Source organism: Alligator mississippiensis, chromosome 12 (genome assembly GCF_030867095.1).
Source record: "Alligator mississippiensis isolate rAllMis1 chromosome 12, rAllMis1, whole genome shotgun sequence".
Taxonomy (NCBI): Eukaryota; Metazoa; Chordata; order Crocodylia; family Alligatoridae; genus Alligator; species Alligator mississippiensis.
In genome coordinates, this window is record NC_081835.1 from 40,270,321 (window position 1) to 40,297,691 (window position 27,371).

A 27,371-nucleotide genomic window follows, 5' to 3' on the forward strand; every position below is an offset into this window, starting at 1 on the left:
CTCTGCGCTCTTCCCGGAAGTGGAGGGGGGTGGCCGGGGTTCTTGACTACGCGGAGCGTGCTGTGGCGGGTATGTGGGGAGCTGGCTTGGGACGGGCTGCAGCTAGCATCAGACTTCGTGAGGAGGATGGAGGCTGCGGGGCGGGGCTTGGGGTCCCGTCGGCCTGGAGGTGGAAGCTGTGCCTCGGAGCTGCCTGTGCTCACGGTCGCGGGGGGGCGGAGCTGTCTGTCTTGCTCCGCGGGGTTGTTAGTCTTGGGCCCAGGCTGCCGGCGTGAGTGGTGCGCTGTGCCCACCGCATCCGCAGGCTCTAGCGCCCGGAGCTAAGTAGCACTTTCCTTATCTTCACGTCTTGCGCGAACTGCTTGTGTTTGTTTTCTTCCCGAGGGGAAAGAGCATTCAAAACGGGCCAGTTAACAAGTAGTGACCAACACAGAATAAATGCTGTGGGAAAACAAGACAGGTTGCAGTGCAGTTCCACTATGTTGGGAAGCGGAGCCAGCCCAGAATCTTTATCAGAATATGCTGTTTTTTTTAGTGAAAATGCACCTTTTATTTTGTATGCAAATAATACCACATTCTTCCAAAAGGTAACATATGAGCGGATTTATTTTTCTTCCAGGGCCTGTTGGAAGGATGAGTGAACCAGAGCTTCTGCTGGACTCCAATATCCGGCTATGGGTGGTCCTTCCTATTGTTTTTATAACATTTTTTGTTGGGATGATTCGACACTATGTGTCAATCTTACTCCAGAGTGACAAAAAGCTCACTCAGGAGCAAGTGTCAGACAGGTAAGCTACCAGCAGAGTACTCCAAAAATGTCTTGCTAATTCCAAACATAAAACTTTGTTATAGAACATTAAGGTTGCAAAGTTGAGCACTCAGAATTTAGGAAATAGCACAATTAAAGTTGGCTGTGCACCATTGTTTCAGTCTCCTGGTATGTTTACATTATACAGTATAACTTCATAAATCCAGCATCCTTGGGATCGAACACCTGCCAGATTTTAGAAACCTGAGTGGCCAGTCATTGGGAGCATGGGGGGCGCATGCCCCTAGATTTGTGTACGGAGCAGAGGCAGGGCTGCCCACTGCGGGCTGGGGCTCTGCCCCTTGCTGCCTTTGCCTCAGGAGCCCTGCAATGCCATGTGCTTCCCACCGCCAGGTGGCAGGGGACATGGCGCAGCCAGCATATGGTTCCTGGGGCAAGGGCAACTGGGCACACAGCCCCAGTCCACAGTGGGCACCCTGCCTCTGTCCCACACACAAATCCAGGGGGCATATGCCCCCCATACCTTCCCCAGGACTGTGCACAGTGGCGGGGAGACCCCCTCCCCTCCCACACTCTTGTATGAGCCCCCTGCGGCTCTGTCCCACTCCCTACCCTGGCCCCAGGGTCACATTCACCCCAGTCCCTGCCCCACTCCCTCCTTTACCATGGGGGCCTCAATCTGCACCCCACCCCCTGCCCCTTCCCCTTCACAGACTTACTTGCTGGGCACTGCTCTACAAGCTGCCTGGCTGCATTCTTGTAGGGTTACCATATTTCCAGTTGCAAATAAAAGGGTGTGGGAGGCAGTATTATTGTGGGGGGGGCAGCAGTGATATGCCCTTACTCTGCCCCTGTTCCTCACTCCCAAACCATAGCCACCCAGCCCTGCTGCTGCCCCTCACTCCTGACCCACATTCCCCTATATTCTGCCAGGGTGTGCGGGGATCCACTCTCTCCAGGCTTTAAACCCCCCATACACACACCCACAGCCCCCCCCCTTCCCCCCCCCAACACCTTCACAAATTCCCCCCACATATACCCCACGCCCACAGGTTGGGAGAACCATACAAAGTACCCACATAATTTTGAGGGTTTTGCTGCACGATTAAAATCATGATTAATTGCAGCTAGTCTTTTTAATCATGCAACTAATTGCGATTAAATTTGTTATTCATTTGACAGCCCTAGATGAAACATACTGTTCCTTGCTACCCTATCGTACACGATAACAGAATCAGTTCAGTACTTTATTTGCCCTCTTCTGAGAGAGAAATCTTTCATTTTTCCACCCTAATTTTCCTGATCTTGCAGATGGAAGAGGAGGAATGTGATGAGTTTTTTATTTCACGTCTGTCCTGATTTGAGTGAGTTGCTACAAGCCACAAAATATATTATTACTCTATAAATTAAAACTTCCATTCACGTGATGTCTGTATATTTTTATGATAGATGTTCCTGAGTCAGCCTTTCTCTATTCTTTTAGTGTTCAGCATATTGAACGCTAAATGTACCCACTAGGCATGAGGAGGACTAGAAGTCTGATTTCTTTTTTTCTCTAATAATGAGTTTGTTTTCCAGCCAAGTTCTGATTAGAAGCAGAGTCCTCAGAGAAAATGGAAAATACATTCCAAAACAGGTTTGTGTCCCTTTGAAACTGAACATATGAATTGCTTTAGCCTTTTTGTAGAAGATACATAAAGAAAAAGCAACATAAAAGTTTTAAGTACATCATTGTTAAATTTAAGAAATTAATATTCGGATATCAAGCAGGTCCTCAAGTTATTTTTCATGCAGTTATGTTCGTGTGGTCATTTTGTATATCCTGTTTACAAAATGTTAAATCTTTAAGGAGGAAAGAACTTAAAATGCTGTAGAAAATCATGTAATATTGGCAGTCTCTGTCCTGATAGGCACCAGAGTCTGGCTGCAGTTAAATCTAAGAGTATAGCAAAACTGGCTGGAGGAAAAAAGTGCACAAATGTTTTAAGTTTCCTTGCTGAACTAATGACATCCATGCATGAAAAAGTAAATGATATAGATATCCCTGAGAGAATTTTAGAAACAGACTAATGCCAGATTGGGACATTGAGAAAAGAAGCTCAGTCACAATACAGGTTATTTACTAGGATCCAGGGAAGCCTGGAAGACTAAGAAAGAGAGCTGAAAATGATTTTTATGGGTATCTCTGCAGAAGAGATGCTGGAAGAAGGTGGTGGGAAAGAAGAAATGAATGGCTAGTGTGCATCCTAAGCCCTGGAAAGGGATTCTTCTACTCATGAGTATATACCTGATTTGGTTCCCCACATCATTACAACTTGCTCTTCATTTTGTTTTCAGTCTTTTCTGACACGGAAATATTTCTTCAATAATCCAGAGGATGGATTTTTTAAAAAAACAAAAAGGAAGGTAGTACCCCCTTCTCCAATGACAGGTATGTTAAAATATCAGCTGCATAGGTAGGGAGCTTTCCTGAAAAGCCCTAGAAGTCTTATAACTCATCCCCCATCCCCCATATAAACACCATTAAAAAATAGTAGTAAAAAGTTTGTTTGTTTGTGGGCTAATAAGCAAATGCACTACTGGGCCACTGTCAGTTTTTTTTATATTGATTTTCTGCCTGCTGTACCTGAGCCTTTTCAGTGGTAAAGTATGTGTCTCCATCCCGTCCCATCTCCCCACCCCCCACACACACACTTTCTTCTAAGCACACCATGAAGATTTCAGTGTCATTTAGGATTTTGCAGTTTTAAATTAAAACTAAAAAAGATTGTGTAAAAAATGGCCTTTTCACTTTTTCCCTGCTTTATAAAGAATACTTTGTGTGTATTTTGGTTTTTCCTTCAATTACTTGTTAACATTAGAATTATCGAGAATGTCTAAACTTTTCTGCCCTGGCTGCACCAAAAAACCTGCTGTATGTGTTGGGTTGAACATTAACTCTAATGCTTTAACTGATAGCTCTGTAACTAGTCATAGAAGTTATTTTTAAAAATGAGTAAAGCAAAGTAGTTTTCAAGTGTCTGACCAAAAATTTCTTTCCTCTCGTTTCTTACTTTCTGGACTCTTGTGAGGTTGTCTTAAATGGTAACCTTGAATTACTTGTGGGGGAAAACGGCACGTAATGTGATTAGGGAGGAAGAACCTTTTCTATCAAAAAGAAGCAGAAAGGAACACACATCAGTATTTTCTTTGAAATATTTTTTAAGTTATTTCTATTTTTAATCTTTTTGCTGCCATGACATTAAGATTAATTTGAGATTGTGTGCCTTGCAAGAGAAATTCAATAAGATGCATCTGTTGGTCAAAATTAAAAAACATATTTATTGATACAAAATAGAAAGTTAAAGGACAAGGTGAAATACCATCATTTCTCATATACTACAAGGCTCCAAATAATAAGATGGCACCTTGTTTTTGGGAGGCAGAATTGAGTGGGGAGGGGAGGGAAGGAGAGATTTTCCAGAGTCATGGCAGAATGCATGTTGCATGTAGCAGGGACGCAGTCCACTTTTCAGCATCACTCACTCTCTCCAAATTGGCAGTAGTTATGACAAGGTAAAGGCTAAGCTGCAGATTTTGTATGAAGAGAGTGACCTGAGCAACAAACTCCATCCTTTCTCCATGCATCTGAAAGGGAAGGAAAAGAAAGGCAGCACAGCCCCCACCAGCTGTTACAGTATGCCCATGCTCCCATACCAACACAAAATCAGTTTTCTCACTTGAAACATGCACCCTAAGTTTGAATGGCTAACTTTTGGAGAAAGGGTGTGGTATTTAGAATATGAAGAAACAAGCAAATGTTTTTCAACAATCTCTTATTTCTTCTGTCTGATTAGAGTCTTTTAGAGGGAAAACCTCTACTTGAGAATCTCTTGGTAGATCAGTAATGGCCACATTTTGATAAGCATGCCACAAGTTAAGCCCACTTCTGCCTAAGTGCCACTCATATACCTCTGGGGGATAAGAATCACTGATGGAGTTTGCACCGTGGAGTGCCAGAATGGAGGCAGGGAAGCTTAAATCTCCAAGCAAAGCAGTGACAGGACTCTGCTGAGGTAGGATGGTTCACTGATAAAGCCAGGTTAACCCTTCCCTGGCCCTGCAACCACCACAGTTTTATATGATGAGTGAGGATCCAGAGTACTTAATATGGCAGCAACTGAAGGACCAGTGAAATCTTAACCTGGCTTTTATCAGTGACACTTCCTCTTGCATCCTGTCACCTCTCCACTCCACACAGTCAGAGGCTTGAACCTCCTTTGCCCCCATTCCAGTCAGTGCCCGGGATTTACATGCTACACATAGTAGCCGCCTATGGCACACGTGCTGCGGGTTAGCCTTCTGTTTGATTGCTTTGCATCTCTTCAGCTGAGAATTTAAAAAAATAAAAATCAAAGCATTTATTGTAAACATTGTAAAGGGGGGTTGGAAAAACATTTCTGTGCTCTAGTGGTGCACAGGCATCTTTAGCAAAGGGGTCTATGGGGAGTTCCATGTCTCTTATCAGCAGCAATAGCTTTGTTATTTTATGGCCACAGCTGCAACTGGTGTCTGTACCCTGTGACAGACTCAGTTGTGAGGCTGTGTCTAAACACACCTTCAGTTCTGGGTTTGCCATGTACCTAACAGGGGCAGCCAATTATTTTGGGCGGAGGGCCACTTACCCAGTTTTGGCAGGCTGTCGAGGGCTACATGGGTAGCCCCGCTCCCTGGTCACCATCTTGGGACCAATGTCTTGGGACCAATGTCCCATGGCTAGCGGGGCATAGGCTGGCAGGGGTCTGTGGAGCCGGGCTGGGCTGCACCAGCAGGGTGAGGGGGGAACTGGACCAGCTCCATAAAGCCCCTGCCGGCCAGGACCCTGTACCTCTGCCGCCCTGCTCTGGGCCCCACCAGCACTGGCCCTAGGACACCGGTGCGAGCCCTGTACTCCTGCTGGCTCCCTGCCCACTCACTCCCAGTGCTCCCCAGCCCCGCAGTACAGGCAGGGGACAGCGCACAGCCCCGACCCCCTGCTCACTGGCAGGGAAGAAGCTGGTGCTGAGGGCAGGGAAAAGCGGCCCCTCGCCCACCCCATGGCGGGTGCTCCCTGCTGCAGCCGCAGGCAGCCTGCACAGGGCTGTCTGGAGCAGGCACAGGCAGCCCCACATGGGCTGCAAGCAGCTGCAGTGCAGGGCACGGGGCGGGTGAGGAGGCCACTTTTCCCTGCGCTCGGCACCAGCTTGCAACCTGGCCCTGCTGCCAGCCTGGGCCCCATGCTGGCTCCAGGCTCGCCCGTCAGAGCTGTGCGTGGCGGCAGCAGCTGCGGCCCCTCCCTCCCGCTTGCCGTGCCAGGCAGTGTTGGCTGCTGCTGCCTGCCCAGAGCTCGCTTGTGCGCTGGGGAGCACAGAGGCAGCGGTGGTAAACACTGTCCAGTGCGGCAAGCGGGTGGGCCACAGCTGCTGTTGCCACATGCAGCCCTGGCGGGCGAGCCCAGAGCCAGCGTGGGGCCCAGGCTGGCAGTGGAGCTGGGTTACAAGGTGGTGCTGAGCATGGGGGTGGAAGAAGTGGCTCCTCGCCCACCCCGTGCCCAGCGCCCTGTGCTGCAGCCGCTCGCAGCCCACCTGGGGCTTCCTATGCCTGCTCCAGACAGCCCCGCGCGGGCTGCGAGCAGCTGCGGCAGGGAGTGCTAGCCACGGGGCAGGGAAGGGATGCTTTCCTCCGCGCCAGGAAGGAGCAGGGAAAGACCCCAGGGAAAAGTTGAGCATAGGGGCGGGGAAGCAGCCCTGCCCCATGGCCCGCGCTCCCTGCTGTAGCTGCTCACAGCCCGCGCGGTGCTGTCCAGAGCAGGCACAGGCAGCCCCACGCAGGCTGCAAGTGGCTGCAGCATAGGGCAGTGGCCGGGCAAATGGCTGCTTCTTCCCCCCCTGCTCAGCCCTGCCCTTGCCCGCCCACCTGCTCCCCCTTACCTGCGGTTCTGGCATAGGGCAGCCATGTGGTCCCAGGCCAGAAGCCCCCCGCTGGGGCTTCTGGCTGCAGGGGCAGGGCTGGGCAGGCCCTGCTGTTGTGGGAGCCCACCGGGCTTCCCCTGGGTCCTACTGCCCTTGATTCCTGTCATTTTTGACAGGAACCAAGGACAGAGAAATATTAATTTTCAAAATTTTTCTAGGGGCCTCATGGGCCAGATTCAGCCCACCCCTGCACTAACAGCTTCAGGGCTTATCCTTCCCACAGGGCAGAACAAATAAAGCCCTGCCATCCTGACAGGCTGCTGTCTTTGGCACCGTATGCTCTGTACCTACAGGGACCTCCATTCCTGGAGGTGGACCAACACTCTGGCATCTGCAGGTCCTCTTGAGGTGGCACCTTCATACTTCATGACATTGATGGGAGCTTTTACCCTTGGGCAATTGTATGCCAGAAGGTGCCTGAAAGGTGGCATTTGGGTCCACTGAAGCACTCTGCTCCCCCCTCACTGGGCAGTCCCTTCAGTGGAAATGCTTTTAATGGGGTTGCCCCCATTCGCATCCTTGGGGCCCAGTTAGGCAGCACCCTTGGGGTTCAGATGATTCCATGGGGCAGTGAGATAAGATGGCCTCAAGGACTGACTCTGGGGTAGTGCCACACTGGGATCCTACTGTCATAATAGGGTACAACTGGGCTGAGGACTCCCAGTGTTACTGCCCCACGGGAACCCCAGGTTTCGCTGTAATTGCAGGCACCCAGGACAGTTGGCTCAGTGTGGGGCTTATCAAGACACATGGAGCTATATGAGGGGTGTCCTACTGTATTTCTGGGAGCAAGGGGCAATGACAGGGCCAGTCTCACTGGGCTCTCCAGACTCCATACCAGGACTGCCAGGCTGGGTTAGGCCCAGACAGAGGCGTAACTAACAAGTTTTGTGCCCAGGGCAAAACCTCAATGCACCCTGAGGTATGCATGTAGGGTTGATGTATGCCAAAGAGTGGGGAGAGGGAAAGAGTGTGATTAGTCTTACCTGGCAAAGACTGGGTGTATGAAAGACCCAAGCTGCTGCTGTTTCATGTCCTGTGCTTGGTGGCATGGAGCTGTTTCCCCCTTCCTCACTCCCCCTTCCAGCAAGACCATGGGAATGTTCTGCCCTCGCCTTCCCTACCTCTGGCCAGGGGGTGCAGGGCTCTTCTCCCCCTCTCTCTTTTCCCCCTCACTCCTGCTGGGCAGTGCAGGGCTGTTTCTACCCAGTCCCTCCAGCCAAACTAGCTTTTCTGTAAAGCAGATGAGCAGGGTGAAGCAGGCATGATGGCCTTCACTGGCCTTCTAGCTGAGGCAGCATAGACCCAGTGATCCACAATGCACCCTTACAAACCTAACCCCTTCTCTCCTCCCCCCTGTCCTTCCTTTCCCTTTTTTCTTGCAGCCCTGCATGCAGCCCTTACAAACCACATACAGTGGCTGCACATGACACTTGTGCCTCACATGCCACAGGTTGGCCACCCCTGACTTGGATGACAACCTGTGTGCTGTTTGGGAAGAAGAATCAGTTTTTGACCGAGGTTCTCCAAGTCTTTTGTTTACAGTAGATTCTATTTCTTTTTAAGACGGTGCAAGTTAAATGCCCCAAAATATGGATAAAGAAGAAGATAAAGAAGCAACATTTTCCCTAATGTGTGCAGTTCAGTAACCAAACTGTGGTCAGTGTGCAGAACTTACGAGTCTTTTAATCAAGCTCTGGAATCGTTACTACCTTTGTTGAAACAAAGTGTTTCAGGGTTAAATCTGTCTTGGCTGGCTAAGCCTGGTTCATTTTAGAAAGGGAAAAGATAACAAATAAGGTGGGGATAGAAATTGTGTGGCTGTTAGCAGGATGCATAGGTTCAACTGATAGAGTTGCTTAGGACACAGGTATGGAAATCATGATGATGTCTGGTTTACTTTTCTCATCTGGTCCAGTTGGAACTTCTTTCAGAATTAGGTAAGAGCTCAGGCTTTTGACAAGAAATCTCTGGGCCCAGCGTGAGCGGTGATACCTACTGAATGCTTTCTGCTAACCCCATTTGTCTCAACGCACTTAAAAACTTTTCAAAGAGGCAGAGGTTCAAATGGATGGCAGGCTTGTTTGATTAAAAATGTATAGGCAAAACAGATTTTCACAGGTTCATGCATAAACACTTCCTGCCATTGTAGAACAGTCCTGGTCTCTTTCTGTAACAACTTTGTAACTTCAGCAGAAACCTTGAAAGCCCCTCTTTTTTTAAGCTATGTACCAATATGCAATTGTTTAAATTCCTTTGGCCACACTTATTTCAGTTAAGGTTGGCTTGTTTTGCTTTAGCTTACAGCTGTTCCTAATCATTTTAAGCTCAATGAAATCAGTATGCACATTGTGATTCGCATCAGTGTGCCTAAATCCATTTAAAATGAAGACCTTTAGTTCAAGTGTAGCAATTCCAGGTTTTAACAACCTCTTAATTCTACCAAGCCTAGTTACCACTATCTTTAACCTTTTTTCTCTGTTTTCTTTCAACAGTAATCTTTTATAGCAGTGATGTTTAACATCTGCAGCCCCATATGCTGGATATGTGGTCCAGGGCCAGATCCCGCACATGGGGTTGGTCCATAGGCTTGGTTCAGTTTGGGGTCAGTCCACAGGGAACAGTGCCCTTGCCACTATGGTAAATCCATGACTGACATCTGCTTTGCTATATGCCCCTGGTTCTGGGCAATCTATATAAATGGATTACACAGTTGAAAAGATAATGGTTTATTAATGCAGTATCTAAGGCTCATCTTTGTAAAGTGCTTTGAGATTAATTAGCAGAAAATCCTAAAACCATAGGGATATTATTGTATGTTCATTTAATTGAAATATTCACTCAATCAGCGAATCTACATGACCTCTTACTTCAGGTTCCTTTAACTAGATGTGATAAAACATCTGTGAAAATGGTATAGAGTCAATTTTGTTTATCCTGCTGCATTGTTTGATCTTGCCTTTCAGATCCTACCATGCTGACAGATATGATGAAAGGGAATGTAACTAATGTTCTACCCATGATTCTCATTGGTGGTTGGATCAACATGACGTTCTCAGGATTTGTTACAAGTAAGCATCCAAATTGTATTTCCTGCCCCCTTTCAGTAACATTCTTCAGGCATTAAACATCAGAGCTTTTCTACGTCTGCTTAAAAGTGGACTAAAATAATGGATTGAGCGTGACTTGTCTTGACAAGACCCATCAGATCTTTTCTTTTTGTCAAATGGAGAGCGAATTAAGCCTCTCTACACTTGTCACAATAAGTACCACCCTGTCCAACCTGAGAAATCCCTCCAAGTTCCCCTTCCCAGGACCAATTGTCCCATCGCAAAGATGGGGGGGAAGATGGAGAGGACATGGAGCAGGATATTCATCTCAAATTGCTGGAGACCTATGTCTTCATTTCAGAGCTGGTGCAAAGTATAAACAAACTTTGAGTGATGTGCTGACACAGTTTTACAGTGTTAGTCCTGTGACATTACATTATTATGTTTCATTGTGCAGATGTCACTAGGTTGACATTCCTTTGCACAACATAAAGTGCTAGGCATATATTGCACAATTGCACTCTGCAGGATTTTCCATACATACAGTTGTTGCCTAAAGTTTTGTTTTAGGTAGTGGGCAAAGGGAGATTCTTGATACAGCCACAAACACTTAGTCTGGTCAGGATATTGACTTTATTGCATATGTAAGTAAACAATACAGTTTTTAAAAAAAACAAAATAAATCACACTTACATAGCCTTGATGTCAGAGCAGGCCCTGAGAGTTGATCAGGCTCCAAGGATGTTCTGGGATTCATGCACACCAAGTTGTCATCTTGGCCACAAGTCTGGCCGGTGTCTTCATCCTTTGTCTTTCCATATATATACAGTTCTGTTTTCTGTTCATGCTTCTGCAGTACTTTTCCACTTTTTTTGTTACCAACATTACTTAGGACCTTTCCTCGACTTCATTTTGTCGTACTCGTGCTCACAACCTGTGATGGCTTGTGACTGGTCTGCCTACAAATAGCTATAACCATAATATTTTCATACATAGCATTCTATTTTGCTGATACGGCAGTCACCATGACTTGACTCAGGGTCACTGTGTGCCTCATACAGCCATCTGGCTGCACAGTGACAGGGAAGAGGGATGCTTCTAAAATAGTAAATCTGACCATGAAATACAAACACTGACAGGGTCTGCCAGAACCTGAAGTTCTGGGGGACCTGAACTTAGCACCTGAATAGCACCTAAAGTTACTTCACAGAATCATAGAAAATTAGGGTTGCAGACATTGCTGACTTGTATCCATATTATTGTCCACTGTAACACCCAAGTCCTTTTCTGCAGAACTGCTGCTTAGCCGGCCAGTCCCCAGGCGGTAGCGGTGCATGGATTGCCCCCCTCAGTTATCAGGCTATGTCCATCTGTTGGCCTTGTTGTGCTAGACAGCCTGTCTGCTTCCAGAGCTATGAGAAGCTTTGTGTGTGTTATACCCAAGTGTCCTAGAAATCCAATTAATCCCTCCTGCCCATCTTGACCCCTTATAATGTATATGTCTATACCTATAAGCCAGTTCCCAAACACAACCTTTAAATACTGTTTCAAAGCCCCCTCCTTGAAGGCTCGACACCTTCACAACATACTGGAGCTTGTTGGCATCACCTGGAATGTTTATGACATTTGTGGGGAAGACCTGCACCAGTCATCCCGGGGAAAAGTATGATGGCATTTGTGGTCAGGGGCTCCAATGGGCTGAACGCTGTGATGAACCCTTAACCATTGCTTAAATGTTGCCCATACCCCCTCTAACTCGGTGTCTTGCCTCAGCATTCCCTAGCCCAGCAACTAAGTTTTAGCCATTTAGGTTTAAATAAGCTTCCCATACTGGGACTGGGGAATGTATGGCCTGAGATGCCTACCAAACCTTTTACTCAGCATTTCAGGTAGCATGTCGCTGTGCAGTCAGTGTCTTATCTGATTGTCAGAATGGCTATTCAGATCAGAAAAACATCTCCTGGTCAGAATCTCTGGAGATCAGACATGTCCTTGGCAATTTTATCCCTCCTGTACACTGGGCAATGCTTTCTTGTTGTCTTAACTGCATGCTTGGTGTCATTGTAGCACTACCAGTGCCCCTCCATTCTGTAAAAGGCTAGAGAAATGCCAAGGGTTAGGCCTTTCCCAATTGGCCACGGAAACCAGGCATGATGTTTGCACGGGAAGGACCAGTTTTGGTCTTCCTCAGGATCCGATCGCATAATTTTACACTGTGTTCCCATGTTACATACTACTTCTACTATACAAGCTAAAATGCATATCTAGCACAAACAAAACAAAAAAGAAGAAAAGAAAAGAAAAAAAAACAGAAATGATGACAATTAATCAATCAATCCAGCCTTCTCGATCTTTGGCATGGCTGTGGGGCCTTGGAGGTGATGCTCTGCATGACGCACCATTTCTTGTAGCCACTCTGCAGGTATTTCATAGCCTATTAAGAAGCTTTACTTTACATTTTATAGTCTAGCACAGTTGATATCACAATCACTTACAGTAATAGCATTTTACAAACACAACAAAACAATCACATAACACACTCAAGTTTGATTCCTCTTTGTACCCAGCAGACTTCATGATGCTTCAGTGGTGGTTCCATTCTGCAAAACACAAAGACAAAAAGGGAGGGGCTCACCTGTCTTGGTTACCTTACTCACTTGGTACACTGTGGCTGGCTTTCCTTGTCCTATAGCCATGCTGGCGCTCATCCAAAAATTTCCCATCCTTGTACCTTGCAGAGGCTGCTTTTACAGCAGTGCTCTCCTTTCAAAGTGAGCTAGAGTTTTAAGGTGCCCTGTACTCGCCCCAGCCCTTTCCCCACGGTGGTTAATGTGGCATTTTGCAGAGCCTACCCCGCTACAGGTAGCTCCACCCCACTAACCACACCCAGGAGGGTGGCAGTTTCAGGTTATACCCAGGACCAAACTTCACTCTCCTGCTCTGGTCTTCTTCGCTCCTCATGTGCACAGTCTCTCACTTCCGGGCTTCCTGGCCCCTCCTCGGGCCAGTTGAGAACACAGGCTTCCAGCTCTGGCAGCTTTAACAGTGGTCTTTTCTCTGTGTCCCTTCTCTGGACTGCCAAATCATTTGGTCTTATAGGGCCCTGCAGACCCTTCATCAGATCTTTTTCTCTCTCCCTCCTGGTCCCTCCCTTTCCCTCCTTGCGGTCCCTCCTTCTCTTCCTTGAAGGGGGTCCTCATCCCCCAGGAAGGGTCCCCAAGGCCACCATGGACCGAGGGCATACCAGCAGCCCATCTCATGCACCCCACTGGAGGGGGGCTATGGGCCTCGGCATCCCACCTCCAGACTGCTGACACCTAAGAGAGAGAGCCTCAGAGTGGACCCTGTATCCTGACCAGATGTACTTTGACTCTGATGACAGCTCTAGGATTGGTAGATATAGAATTGCTAGATTGTTTGTATTGTTGCTCTTCTGCTATCACTCTGTATCGATAAATTTGCTTGTTATCGAATGGAAAGGTTGTGGTTGGTCTGAGGGTTGTGCTTCCCTGGAACAAAGATATAAGGGCTGGGTCCTAAATCCAGTGCCAACAATGACAACCATGTCCCGTGTACGCACAGCCTCTGCCCATTCTAGAGAACTCCAGATTGAGCTCCTCCCCCGTGTTTGGTAGTCTGTAGTATCCTACAGTTAGGTCTCTCTCACCACACCGTAGTTTGACCCAGAGGGGTTTAAGCCACTCTTTGGAGCCAATGTCAGCCTCCAAGGAGGTGTACTGCTCCCTCACATAGAGAGCTACACCTCCACCTTTCTTCCCTACTCGATCCCTTCTGTGCAGTGTGTAGCCCTCTGTGGCCATGTTCCAGTCATGTGTGGTATACCACCAGGTCTCTGTGATCCCTACTAGATCGTAATGCCCACTGGAGAGTAGGAGGGCTAGCTCCTCCTGCTTGTTCCCCATGCTTCTGGCATCAGTGTACAGGCACCTGAGTCCTCCAATTGAGACCCTTGATTTCCTGTCACACTAAGGGAGAACCGTTCCCTCAGCACTTGCAAGAGTGGTTATCCTAGTGTCCCCAACATTAGAATTTTTTTGTGTACCAGTCCCTGGGCATGCTTCAGTCAGTGTTTTCCTGTCCCCTAGTGATCTTACGGAGGGTGCAATCCAGCCCATCTTCCAAATCATTAATGAAGTTATTGACCAAAACCAGCCAGGATCTACCACCCCTGGGGGCACTCCACTTGATACTGGCTGCCAACTAGACATTGAGCCACTCATTACTACCTGTTGAGTCAGCAGTCCAGCCAGCTTTCTATCCACCTGACCATCCAACCCAGACTTCCTAAGCTTGCTTGCAGGAATGCTGTGGGAAACCAAATCAGAATCCTTGCTGAAGTCAAGCTACATAACGTCCACTGCTTTCCCCACATCCACAGAGCCAGTTATCTCATCATAGAAGGCAGTCAGGTTAGTCAGGTATGACTTGCCCTTGGTGAATCCATGCTGACTGTTCCTAATCACCTTCTTCTCCTCGAAGTGCTTAGACATGAATTCCTTGAGGGTCTGCTCCTTGATTTTTCTGCGGCCTGAGGTAAGGCTGACTGGTCTATAGTTCCCTGGATCCTTCTTCTTTCTTAAAGATGGGCACTATATTTTCCCTATTCCAATCATCCAGGACCTCCCCTGATCGCCATGAGTTATAGAAGATAGCGACCAGCAGCTCTGCAGTTACATCAGCCAGTTCCCTCAGCACCCTTGGTTGCATCCCGTCTGACCCCCTGGACTTGTATATATCCAACTTTTCTAAATAGTCCTTAATCTGTTCTTTCACCACTGAGGTCTGCTCACCTTCTCCCCAAACTGTGCTGCCCAGTGCAGTAGTTTGAGAGCTGACCTTGCCTGTGAAGACCGAGGTACAAAAGGCATTGAGTACTTCAGCCTCGTCCTCCTCATCTGTGACTAGGTTGCATACCCCATTCAGTAAGGGACACATACTTTCCGTGACCTTCCTTTTGTTGCTAAGATACTTGTAGAAATGCTTCTTGATACCCTTCACATTCCTTGCTAGCTGCAACTCCAGTTGAACTTTAGCCTTCCTGATTTCATTTCTCTATGCCAAAGTAATATTCTTATACTCCTCCTTATTTGTTTGTCCAAGATTCCACTTCTTGGAAGCTTCGTTTTTGTGTTTAAGTTCACTGAAGAGTTCTCTGCTAAGCCAAGTTGACTGCTTGCCACATTTGCCATTCTTCCTGCACATGAGGATGGTTTATTCCTGTGCCCTCAGTAAGGCTTCTTTAAAATGAAACCAGCTCTTCTGGACTCCTTTCCTCCTCAGACTGCCCTCCCAGAGATTCTTACCCATCAGTTCCTGAAGGAGTCAAAGTCTGCTTTTGCGAAGTCCAGGGTCCATACTTTGCTGCTCTTCTTCCTTTCTTTTGTCAGAATCCTGAACTCGATTATTGCGTGGTCACTAGTGCCCAACTTGCCATCCACTTCTACATCCCCAACCAATTCTTCTCTGTATGTGAGCAGTAGTTCAAGAAGAACACGGCTTCTATTTGGTCTCTCCAACACTTGCAACAGGCGGTTGTCCCCAGTGCTCTTCAGAAATGTCCTGGATTGCCTGTACACAGCTGTATTGTCCTCCCAGCAGATGTCAGGGTGATTGAAGTCTCCCATGAGAACCAGAACCTGTGGTCTGGAAACTTCCACTAGTTGCCTGAAGAGAGCCTCATCTACCTCATCCTCCTGGTCTGATGGTTTATAGCATGCACCCACCATGACATCACCCTTGTTGCTGTCCCCTCTAACCTTAACCCAGAAACTTTCAACAGGCCTCCCTCCAGTTTCATACTGGAGCTCTGAGCAATCATACAGCTCTTTTACATGCAGTGCAACTCCTTCCCTTCTTCTCCCCTGCCTGTCCTTCCTGAACAGTATGTACCCATTCATGACAGCGCTCCCACCATGCGAGCTTTCCCACTAAGTCTCAATTGTTTGCATTGTTTGTAAAATTATTTTTGCCTTTATTGCAGCAAAAGTCCCATTTCCTCTGACACTGCGCTTTAAACCTATGCTTCAGCAGGGGATTGAGCTGCTCACCCTGGATGCATCCTGGTAAGAGCTTTTTTACAGTGTGGCAAGTGTAAGTGAGGAAATGGAATGTTCTATTAAAATCTTGTGATGACTTATTGACTCTGGAATTGCCTGTTTGAGAATTTCAGAATTTAAGTCAAAACGGATGTCCTACATACAGGCACTTGTTAAACTGAAGTCTAAAATGCTTGTTTTATTTTGTCAGGGTAAGTTCTGCTTCCTGGTACTTCCTAAATGTATTTGGACTTCGAAGCATTTACACTCTCATCTTGGGTCAAGACAATGGTAAGTTACTATTATTTCTATTACATTAATTAGTTTGTGTTGGGAGAATTTCTTAAGTTAATATTAGATTCATGAAAGGGTAAGAAATGACATGACTCCTCCAGTCAAAGCCTTGTATTTCGATAGGATTATTCATAAATGCACTGTTATTAATCTCTTGTCTACAGGGCTGAAGCCACTCCTATCAGCATACAGGTTTCTTCCACTTCCCATTCCCTAGTCACTTGCTGCCCATGTCCTGCCCTGACACTGTTCCTAAAATTATACAATCAATGCTGTTGCACAACTACAAGGTATTGCCCAAAAACGCAAAAAAGAAACACCGTAACCAGCCACAAATTAAGCTAGGGGAACAACAACGGTCAGGACATAAGTAAGCCCATTGTGAACCTCTGCTTCATTCACTTGCTGCTAAGAGTGGTCCTATCTAATATCCATCTGCTTTAGATAGCAGAGCTCTTGTTATCTCCCAACAGTCCGGCTGTTGCCCAGTAGAGTATTCTCTCCTAGATCATCCCTGACCAATCACTGCTTATCCAACCTCTTCTTGAACATCTCCAGTGATGGAGATTCCACACTGTTCTACCAGTGACGTTTTTCCTGATGTCTGATTTAAACCTACTTCCTTGCAGCTTTAAGCCATCCATTCACATTCTGCTCTGTGCAGCAAGACAGAAAAAGTATTTTCCCTCTTTATCACAGCCCTTCATATATTTGAAAACTGCTCTCCAGTCCTACTTTAATCACCTTTTCCATAACCTTTTCTCATAGAACTTATCTTTCAAGCCTTTTATCATTTTTTGTTGCCCACCTCTGGACCCTCTCTAACTTCTCCGCATCCTTTTTAAACTCCCGAGTCCAAAACTGTGCACAGTGTTCTAGATGAGGCCTAACCAGTGCCAAGTAGAAAGGCACTATCACCTCCCATATCTTGCACCTAATGCTCCTATTGATGCATCTCAAAACTGCATTGGCCTTCTATGCAGTTGCATCACACTACAGATTCATACTGAGTCTGTGATTTACCAAGATGCTTAAATACTTATTCATACTGCTGCTATCCGGCCAATTGTCATTCATTTTGTACTTGTGTTTTTGATTATTTTTCCTGGGTTGTAGCACTTTGCATTTGTCAGGATTGAATTTCACCCTGTTGGCCATGGAAGGGGCAAGTGTAGCACAGAGTCATCTCCTCTCAGCCCCTGCAGGGCAAAGATATGCTTCTTGGAAAAGTCTGATGCTAAAAAGTTCTTATTCACAAAACCAGTTTTTTCTCTCTGAAGACCAATATGAAAACGGGGAAGCAAAACTATTTCTTTAATAATCCTTTTCATGACAGTAAAGGCCTCCAAACTTGCATCATCTCCAGAGTACTGTCACAGAAAGTCCTGAAAGTCACCACAGGTTTCTTCCACTTCTAGTACAGATTTCTGCCTGCCCTCATTTTATGTCTTAGCATTTCATTTGTTCAATCCAAGTTTTATTTTCCTTCATAGATTGTGGCTGTTAATAATTTCTGTGGAGCATTATTCATTTTGGGGAATTGCCTAATTGTGTCCTTTGGTCTAGTAAAATATTCATTGAAGAAGTTAAATGTATTCATCCAGACTGAGGTTTGAGTGACCTCAACTCTGGAAGTTGTTAGCTGAAGATGGCAGAGCTTGTTAGAAAACCAGAAATACTAGACCATTAGCTGATTGCCAGTTCTGTCTAGTCTGTATGTGGAGAGTACTCCAAAGTTTCATAAATCTGTCTTGGTGCCCAGCAGAAAGGAAGAAGTTAACAGGTCAGAACTTATCTTTTTCATTCCATTTCATGAAGATACGTAACTGTTTAGAAATCATGCTGCAGGGTTGATATTGATGAGGACCAGAATTACAATGCTAGTATATTTTCAAGAGCTCTCTATCTACTTAGAATAAGTAACTGTTGTGTACCCTTTTGTCTCTTACAGCTGCAGACCAATCTAGGGTGATGCAGGAACAGATGACAGGGGCAGCAATGGCTATGCCTGCAGACACTAACAAAGCATTTAAGGTACAGTATTTCCTGCATTTTTATCTCTCATTACAAGATTGTGTACCTCACACAGTCCCTTCTGCCTTATTATGGTATACCTCACACAATCCCTTCTGCCTTATTATGGGTCCTCTGCAGAAGTAAAAAAGGTAAACAGGGGAGCAGACAAGGGTCTGATACCAGTATACCTAAGAACCTCTATTATAGGTAAATAGTGCATTCCCATATAGAATAGTTCTCTCATTTTTCACTGGTTTTGGAGATTTAAATGAGCAGAAACATAAAAAGATTATTGATGTAGCATATTGCTGTTTTCTAAAATAGACATCTGACTAATCCTGGCATTCAGAAAGAGTAAGGCTGGATAATCAGCTCTAAGCACCCACTCCAGAAATTCAAGGTGGCATATGGCTTCAGGGCATGGTGCCAACTACTCAGTTGCCTTAAGTCTACTAGAATGGGCTTAGGATGTTCTGAGGTTAGTGTGGTTATTAATAGACCAATTTGCATACAAAGAATGATTAATTTGGATAAGTTCTACATTGATTTCCTCCACCTTTGGGCTGTCTTCCAAGTTTAACAAATAGGTTGGATGGCTCCCCAGAAGATGTTTGGGTCTAGGTAAAACTGAACACAAGCCCAAGTGTCTGATAGAGCCAAAAATCAGCCCCTTTTCAGTAAGTGCTAAGGCCAAAGCAAAACTTAATCTTTATGAAGAACCACCAAAGTGTGAGGGGAAAATAAGTTATGGAAGCTTAGAGTTTCCTCATGTGCCTATCAGAGAATGCACTGCAAAGGTTGCAGTCAAGGACAGAAAGCATAAAGTTTAGAGTTTATCAAGGCCTAAATTCAAATCCAGTAAAGTTATTTGAGTCTAGACTAGGACTATCTGGAATTCTAGATGCATCTCAGTAAGCGTACTCAGCAAATACCTTCCTAGTGACTTAGGATAGGAGAAGTAACAGGGGGTCCTGCCGGAAGTTCATTTAGGTTAAATTGATCTGCTGGAGTGGACATGTGTAACAAGTGGGCCATCTTGGGGCCAGTCCGAACATTGGCCCTCTCACCTGTCCAGGGCAGTCCACCCACCTGCCCCATCTGTCACACCTTTGATATAACTTAAGTTGTTCCCAGGTAGGAGGCTGCCCATTTTCTTGCCTTTATGCCAAGGGCGAATACACAGCTCCAAACCTTCCCTTATACCGTGTCCCATGCCTCACAGATGGCCCCAAATCACTGGAGCCTCAACACCCAGCTTCCTCAGTGCAACACACAGCTACCCTCCCCTTCACTGGGCTGCTGGACCTAATATCTCTTGGGCCTCAGGCCCCACTCAGTGGGCCCTGGCCCTGTGCTTTTCTGTCAGGGTGTGCTCCCCTAGCCTTTTCCCTCCATAGGGTCTCCTGCAACACAGTGGGGGCTAAGGCTTTCCAGTGCCCCATCCTGACTTCTCATGGGAGAAGCACAGGTGTGGCATTTCCTGAGGACTGCCCCACCACAAGCAGCCCTATCACCATCCTTCTCAGTAGGGTATAGTTTTAGGTCATGCCCCAGGACCAGGAACCTCCTCCATCTCCATAGTTCCTATCCTCAACCTCCAAGCTGTTCTGGGAGCAGCAGATCTCCAGCTGGGTGAAGTTTTCCCTTCACCCCTTGCAGCAACTGCCAGCTGTGCTCTTGGGGCCTAGCCTTATACTCAGGCTCCCAGCCTTTCTGCCAATCAAGTGGCCACCTGCCTAACATGTGACTGCCTGAGTGGATCTGCTCCTACCTGCAAGCTCCTTACCGCCTGCTCAGGCCCCTTAAAGTGGCAGGCACAACCTGTGCTCTGCCACAACATGTATATGGAAGTTTGAGTAGAAACTCTGTTAGATACTCTAACTGCAGCCTGAGTATTGCTGACCTCAGATGGCATATAGGAGATTCAACCCTGACCCTACAGCCTTTATAAGGTCCATAGCCCAGTGAAACCTTGTTAGGTGCCTCATTTCTTGTAGAGGTTGTGTATCTTCATCAATTCTGTCAGTATCCCTGTAAAATTCTCAGAGATTCAGCTATTCTTCTCTACTTAATAGATGTATCCCAAATTAATTACCCAAATTATGGAGAGGCACTAGTTCAGGGGCAGGGAATTATTTTGGGTGGAGGGCCACTTAATGAGTTTTGGTGAGGTGTCAAGGGCCGCATGAGTAGCTCTGCCCCTTGACATTTGCACCACCCCCTTGTCACCATCTGAGGACCAGAACTCCCACCCCTACCCCTGATCTTTGCTACCCCCTTGCTCCTGGAAAATACTCCTTTTGGGAGAAGGGTTGCCATCTTAGAACCAGGAAAAAACCAAATCATACACTAAAAGTCAAACACCTACTATAACATATTTTAATTTTATTACGAAAAATATTTTTGCCATGATTTGTGTTTGCGTATTGTACATAGAAGTGACTGCATAATAAGTCAAAAATAAATTCTTCATGTTGTAGATAGGTACGTGGGTGTGTGTGTGTATGGTGGGTATGTGTATGGGGGGTGGGAGGGGTGTATGCGTGTGTGTGTGTGTGTATGGTGGGGTGTGGGTGGGAGGGCATAAGTTATGTTGGGTCATGCATATGTGGGGGGTTGTGGGGGCAGAGTGTGAGGGAGTGTGGGGGGCACCCCCCCACACTCGCCCCATGATGCAGCAGCAGGCAGCGCACTCAGGCGCCTGGAAAAGCGTGGCTGTGGCCAGCACTGCACATCGCAGTATGGGGCACAGCTTCCACCAGCCATCTGTATCACCAGCATTCCCTACCACTCACATTCAGCCCCTGCACTCACTGGGCACAGCAGGGAAGCCTCAGGTGCTGTAGCCAGCTGCCTTCCCTGTCAAGACTGCATAGTGCAGGAGGGAAGCCCCAGGCACCTTCCCCTGGTAGGTGGGGAAGGCAACCAGCTCCACCCTGCAGGGCTTCCCTCCTGTGCCCAGCAAGTGCAGGGGCTACACATGCATGGCAGCGGGCACCGGTGATACATACAGCCCAGTGGAAGCTATTTCCCTCGCTGTGATGTGCAGCACTGGCCAGAGCCGTATCTCACTGGGCACCTGCAACCTGAGTGCCCCACCTGCTACTGCTTAGGCATGGGGGGAGTGTGGAGGGTCCCCTTACCCTCGACCCTCCCTCACACCCACACGCTACCTACCCAAGCCGCATGCTGCCACCACCCCCCTGGGCACAGGCTCTGTGCTGCCACCAGTCCCCAGCTCCTTGCTCCTGCCCAGCGCCAGCTCTGCCCCCTTCTGCTGCCCAGAGCCAGCAGGAGACCAGGGAAGCAGAGCAGGTCTCTGGGGGCTGCAGCAGCCCCACCTGGAAACTGCCTGCTGGCTGGGCCTGAGCCTTGCCACCTACGAGGGTGGGAACAAGGCACAGTAGGGTATGTTTGGGGAGTGTGTGTACAAGTGGGCGCCTACTTCCACCCTTGCAGTTGGAAGGGCTGGGTGGGGTTCAATTCATTGGTGGGTGCCATGGGCCAGATGAGAGTATGTTGCCCATCCCTGCACCAGTTCCACCCCCACAAAATGTAAACCCAAGCAGTATGGTATTTTAGACATACCTGCATTAGAGTAAGGTTAATATAGAGCTTTATAGACAGAAGAACAAATCATTTTTCAATCTGTAAGATATTTTAATTGACCAACTATCCAAATATGTTTTTCTCTGGCAGGAGACTTCCTGTCAGTTATTTGAAGAAATATTTGCTCTGTGAAAGACATGCCAGCTAGACTTTAAAACTGTGCACACCCCACAATTCTTCATTTACTTATATAAAAAATTACATTGTACCACCTTTGCAAAGAACATACACAAGGGAAAAGTTTTAATACTTGGTCCTGTTTCTCTACTCCTCTCTTTGCTCTCATTGTAGACAGAGTGGGAAGCTTTAGAATTAACTGATCATCAATGGGCATTAGAGGATATAGAAGAAGAGCTCATGGCGAAAGATCTTCACTTTGAAGGCATGTTTAAGGAAGAGTTGCAGACCTCCATCTTTTGAAAGCTGGATTGAATTTGAGTGTATGCTTGGTATTTTAAAAGAAAACTGTCGTTATAAAAATGTGTGATGTATTTTAGTGATGCTCAGAATAAAAAAAGGCCATGCTCAGAACATCAGTTTTTAAAGAATTATTTATTGGAATTTATTATTTATTATTCCAGGGCTTGGAAAAGATTATTTTTTCCTACCTGTATTCATGGTATATTTGAGCCAAAGGAAATTAATATAGGCTTTCAGTTATTAAGGAGAGGGTATTATTTAACATTTTAGAAGACATACATCTTTCAGTTTTGATCGGGGGGGGACTTATTGGCAAACAGCTTCTACAGCTAGCATATGCAAATAATCTTGGAGATAAACACCAATTTATTGGATTTTAGCAAATCAAGTAGTGTATTAGATAATCTATCTTTACCCATTTAAAACATCATCCAGTTGACTTGTATTACTAAACCAGCCTTTACAGAATAAAGTTAGGTCAGAATAACAAAGTTGGACATTCAAAACTGATGTACCAAAGAATTAGATAAGTCATCTTCAGAATCAGCCTCAGGATTCCGTTTCTTGAAGGTTTGATGCTTTTTCCTTTTCCTCTTTTATGTTTGTTGTCTTTTCCTGTTTTAACCATGAAATTGTTTTGTCAGAGGAAAAGAAAGTTATATACTTGAAAGAATACTTTTAAAAGAATAGCAACAGCTGTCAGAATTATTGTTCCTTGTAAGGCAAGAGAAGGAATCCCTGGGGCAGAGAGGAAGAAACCAGGGTTTGAAGGGTGCTTGCCTGCAGTCACCCAATCACCTAGGATACATACAGCTACAAAGGAATCTTCCTTTTCCTGGTGCTTCTGGAGGGGAGGGGGAAGGAAGGCGAGCTCTCTACCCATTCATTGGCACCAGAGTGGTCACTTGGTGTCAGCTGATCCTCCAATTCCACGAGCTGGAACAGGAAGTGTCTGGGTAACAAGGCTTACTCTGATGTGAGAGTGCTTCATTGTGCCCTCCATCTTGCACTCTCTGTTTCTGCTTTTTGCTTGATCTCCTGGTTTCATAGTTTCATAGTATAGTTTCATAGTAGCTAGGGTCAGGAGGGACCTGAACGGATCATCTAGCCTGACCCCCCTGCCACAGGCAGGAATGAATGCTGGGTTCACAAGACCCCAGACAGGTGATCATCCAACCTCCTCTTGAATTTGCCCAAGGTAGGGATGAGGACCACTTCCCTGGGAAGTTGGTTCCAGATTTTGGCCACCCTAACTGTAAAATATTGCTTTCTGATCTCTAACCTAAACCTGTCTTCCATCAGCTTATTACCATTGTTCCTTGTTACCCCAGGTGGTGCTGGGGAGAAAAGGGCTCTTCCTATTTGCTGATGATCTCCCCTGATGAGTTTGCAAGCAGCCAGCAGGTCGTTCCCCCCAGCCTCCTCTTGCTGAGGCTGAACAGGTTGAGGTCCCTCAGTCTCTCCTCGTAGGGCCTGTCCTGCTGCCCTCTCACCAAACGGGTGGCCCTCTTCTGAACCCTCTCCAGGCTGGCCACATCCCTCTTGAAATGCAGCGCCCAGTATTGGATGCAGTACTCCAACTGCAGCCTGACCAAAGTTACAAAGAGGGGGAGGATTGCCTCTCTGGACTGGCTTGAGATGCATCTTTGGATGCATGACAAGGTATGGCTGGCCTTGCTGGCTGTGGTCTGGCATTGGTGGCTCATGTTCATCTTGGAGTCAGTAATAACTCCAAGATCAATAATGACTCCAAGATCCCTTTCCGCCTCTGTGCTTTCAAGAGGGGAACTCCCCAGCCTGTACTCCCTGGGTTTACCATCTTGGCATCAAAAAAAATATATACTAAAAATCACACATCTACAATAAAATATTTAAATTTTGTTTCAAAAAATATTTTTGTCCCAATTAGTGTGTTTGCATTGTGTATACAGAGGCAATTGCATAAAAGCTCAAAATGAACACTTACTCTTGTGTATTGTGGGGGGGTATGGGTGGGGGGGGTTTGTGGGGGTGGATTTGTGGGGGTGTGTGGGTGGGTATGGGGTTTGTGAGGGACTGTGGGATGTATGGAGAGGGTGTATATGTATGCATGTATGTGAGTGTGTGATGGGGTCTGCATGTGGGACCCCCCTACAAACACCCTGCCTCATGCACACACCCCTCCATTGCACACAACCCCTGCCAGCAGCAGCAGCAGGCCCTCGGGGCACTCATGGCCCGCAACAGGCAAAGCCCCCTGGCACAATGCAGTCCCAGTAAGCCTCAGGACTTCATGTAGCTGGGCTGCCAGCTCCACCGCACAGGGCTCACATGCCTGAGCCCTGCACAGTAAAACTGGCAGCACAGGTCATGGGGCTCGACCGGGGAAACGGAGAGGAGCAGAGCTGGCCTGGCTCCATAGTGTGGGGTTTCCCACCACTCCACACAACCCACGCATATCTGTGAGCAGGGCCGGGCCGGGCCGGGCCAGGCCACCACTCCCTGCAGAGGTGCACAGCTCAGACGTAGAACCTGGGAACTGGATGTGAGCTCCACACAATGGGGCCAAGCAGACCCCGTGCCCCTGCCAGCCTGGGCTCCATGCTCCTGCCACCCAGCCCTAGGTCGCTGGCAGCTCCAGGGGCATCAGCATGGGCCCTGTGCTCTGACCCAGCTGACGTTTCACTTCCACCCACAGCCTGCCCACCTGCTGCTGTCACTACCATCGCTTCCCCCACCGTTTCCCTACTTCCTGAGGGGCCAGGGTCAGGGCCATCCCACGGGCGAGAGTGGGGGTGCAGCATGTTGCCTCCGTGTGAGCAAGTGGGGCTTAGCCCCATGCAAGCACAGCAGGGGCAGCCCAGGGCTGGGCCAGATGTAGTGAATTGGTTGGTACCTGCCCACGGGCCAGATGAAATCTCCTGGTGGGCTGGATCTGGCCCACGGGATATTTTGCCCACCCCTGCTTTGTCATCATCAACTCCTCTATATTCTCACTGCCTTCTGCCGGCCTGTGGGGCAGAAGAGGAGGGGAGGATGGCATCTGCTCTGTGCCCCACTGCTCTTTGTCACTTGTCAGCCTGACTACCAACAGGTCCCTGAGCTACAAGTTCTACTGACTGCCCAGTGGCTTTTGTCTACAGCTTTCAGCTCCTGAATGGAGCCATCCTGTCTGTCAACCTGAATGGCACCATTCATCCCCATTCACACGCTGTCAATATCCAAGCCAACTGGATACAATCCCCTGAGAGGGCTCTCACCCTGCCAGCAAAAATCCCACCAGCTCAGCCTTCCTTCAGAAGTGTTTGATTGTTCCCCTTGTCCATTCCTTGCCTCCCAGGCCCCTGCCCCATGCTTCAGCAGAAGGGCTGTGACATGGGAGTGACTGCTGGGAGGCCCAGTTGCTTCATTCTTGCAGCTTCTTTCCCATGGTGTGTGAAGTGCCCAAGGAACGAAAAGTTATTTAAAGAACAAGCCCAGGCTAAGGGGGAGGGGGTCTGGGTTAAATGCTGCCCTGTAGCTGGTGTCAGACCTCAATGCAACAGGCTACAGCAGAGAAGCCAACCTTCAGGGGAGGGTAATTCCCAGATAGTCACTCTGGTTTGCATTTGGAGGTAAATGTCTTGGCTGTTCAAAAGCACCAAGTGTAGAAATCTGCACAGGGCGGAGGGAGCAAAGGAAGGCTCTTGCCCCCTTTATCCTCTTCTATCAGGGGGGAATTCACCTGTGTCAGACTGTGGGAACACTCAGTTCTACCTGTTCTAGAACACTGCTGGGACTGCTGTTGGTACCTCCCTGGTTTGCACATGTGTGTACACAAGCCTGATGCTACTTCAAGCCTGGCTTTCCAAAAGCATTTCCCCCTTGACTACTGGGAAAAGGCCAGCGTGGATGTGCACCAGTGAGGCAACCATGGCAGCAGCTGTCAGCCCTGGGTTCTTCAGCGTGCCATAGCTGCGCCTGCTCCTGCCACACAGTAACGCCCGCCTCCTACCCAGTGTAGAAAGCAGTTGAAGTGCTTTGGGAGCAGAGCTCACCCTTTGCCCACAAGAGTCTGTTCCCTATGAAGACATGCCTGCAAAATCCAGGCATTCTTCACAGGCTCCACCCCCAGCACAAAGTAAGGAAATGCCTTGCCCCTGCCTGTTTAAGGCAGCTGAGATTGATATGAGTAGCCATGAGCCCAGGGCTCAGAACAGCTGAAAGCCAAGACAAGAGGCTCCTCACAGCTCCTTCTGCAGTGTTCAGACACAAGTACCACTCACATACCATATAGGACATCTTGCCCCCGCCTGCTTTCTGCTGGGACAGCCACTACCAAAAATAGGTCCCTCCAGGTTGGGGACAAAGCAGCGGCAGATAGGTGACCTGTGCTGAGTGTTTAAGCACTGGGATAGTGACTGGCACCTCCACTTTCAAGAGGCAAGCAGTACTGAAATTGAGAAGCCTAGATCTGCAACCCCACAGAGACCTGCAGCATCAAAATCCTTACAACACAGTGCAAGGGAACAGGCGCCCTATCTGAAGGCCTCTCACCCTTCGAAAGCCTTTGCCTGCAGAGGCATGAAGTAACTGGGCATGATGCCACCTTGCTAACAGGCAGCGTTAAATCCACAAGGCATCTTAGGGCTCACCTAGGGTCTGAGCAAGGCACCCACCTGCATAGCTCAGGTATTTATGGCTACAGCTGTGGGCTGGCTCAGCCAGGAAGCAGAACCAAGTGCATTTGACTTGACACACCATGGAGGAGAGGAAACCTCAGGGCAAGGCAGCTTGTGGAGACAGCAGCTCCATGGCTCCCTGTGACAAGGAATAACAGTGTGCGCTGAGGTGGGAGCCTGGGAGCTGAGAAACCACAGGGGAACACAGGGACCTCTGGGTGTTTGTACATTGCAAAAGCAAGTGGGGAGTAATTCCCAAGCTATGCAGATGCATAAAACATGCACATGAGGATATGGTTCATTTGCATATGCTCCCTAGGATCCCAGGTACAAACTTCCACCAAAAGCAAAAGCACACACCCTCCCCAGACTACAGGCATGGAGCTGGCCTTCAGTCAGGCCAATGACCAGGGGTACAGCAGCCCTGGAAGAAGGCACATCACTGCTCCATTTCTCCCCAGCATTACAGTCCCTCTCCTCGCTGCTGAGCATCCGAGTAACAGAAGACCAGCAGAGCATCAGGCCAG

The 27,371-nt window shown here is 47.7% G+C and overlaps 1 protein-coding gene across 1 annotated transcript; it reads left to right on the forward strand.

Moving 5' to 3' along the window:
• EMC3 (ER membrane protein complex subunit 3) lies at positions 1-22,315 on the forward strand. The gene is made up of 9 exons (XM_019497008.2): positions 1-69; positions 620-788; positions 2,348-2,405; positions 3,107-3,200; positions 9,726-9,830; positions 15,811-15,892; positions 16,077-16,156; positions 18,111-18,193; positions 22,076-22,315. The coding sequence occupies exons 2-9, from the start codon at positions 634-636 to the stop codon at positions 22,202-22,204; spliced, it is 786 nt and encodes a 261-aa protein (XP_019352553.1). The 5' UTR covers positions 1-69; positions 620-633; the 3' UTR covers positions 22,205-22,315.
• The last annotated feature ends 5,056 nt before the right edge of the window (positions 22,316-27,371 follow it).

What these genes read in the sequence shown, in the direction of transcription:
- EMC3 (XM_019497008.2), top strand. Translation starts at nt 634, where the DNA reads ATGAGTGAACCAGAGCTTCTGCTGGACTCCAATATCCGGCTATGGGTG. An exon ending in CAGGAGCAAGTGTCAGACAG is followed by an intron (nt 789 to 2,347) that starts GTAAGCTACCAG and finishes TTTGTTTTCCAG; the next exon opens with CCAAGTTCTGATTAGAAGCA. An exon ending in GAAAATACATTCCAAAACAG is followed by an intron (nt 2,406 to 3,106) that starts GTTTGTGTCCCT and finishes TTTTGTTTTCAG; the next exon opens with TCTTTTCTGACACGGAAATA.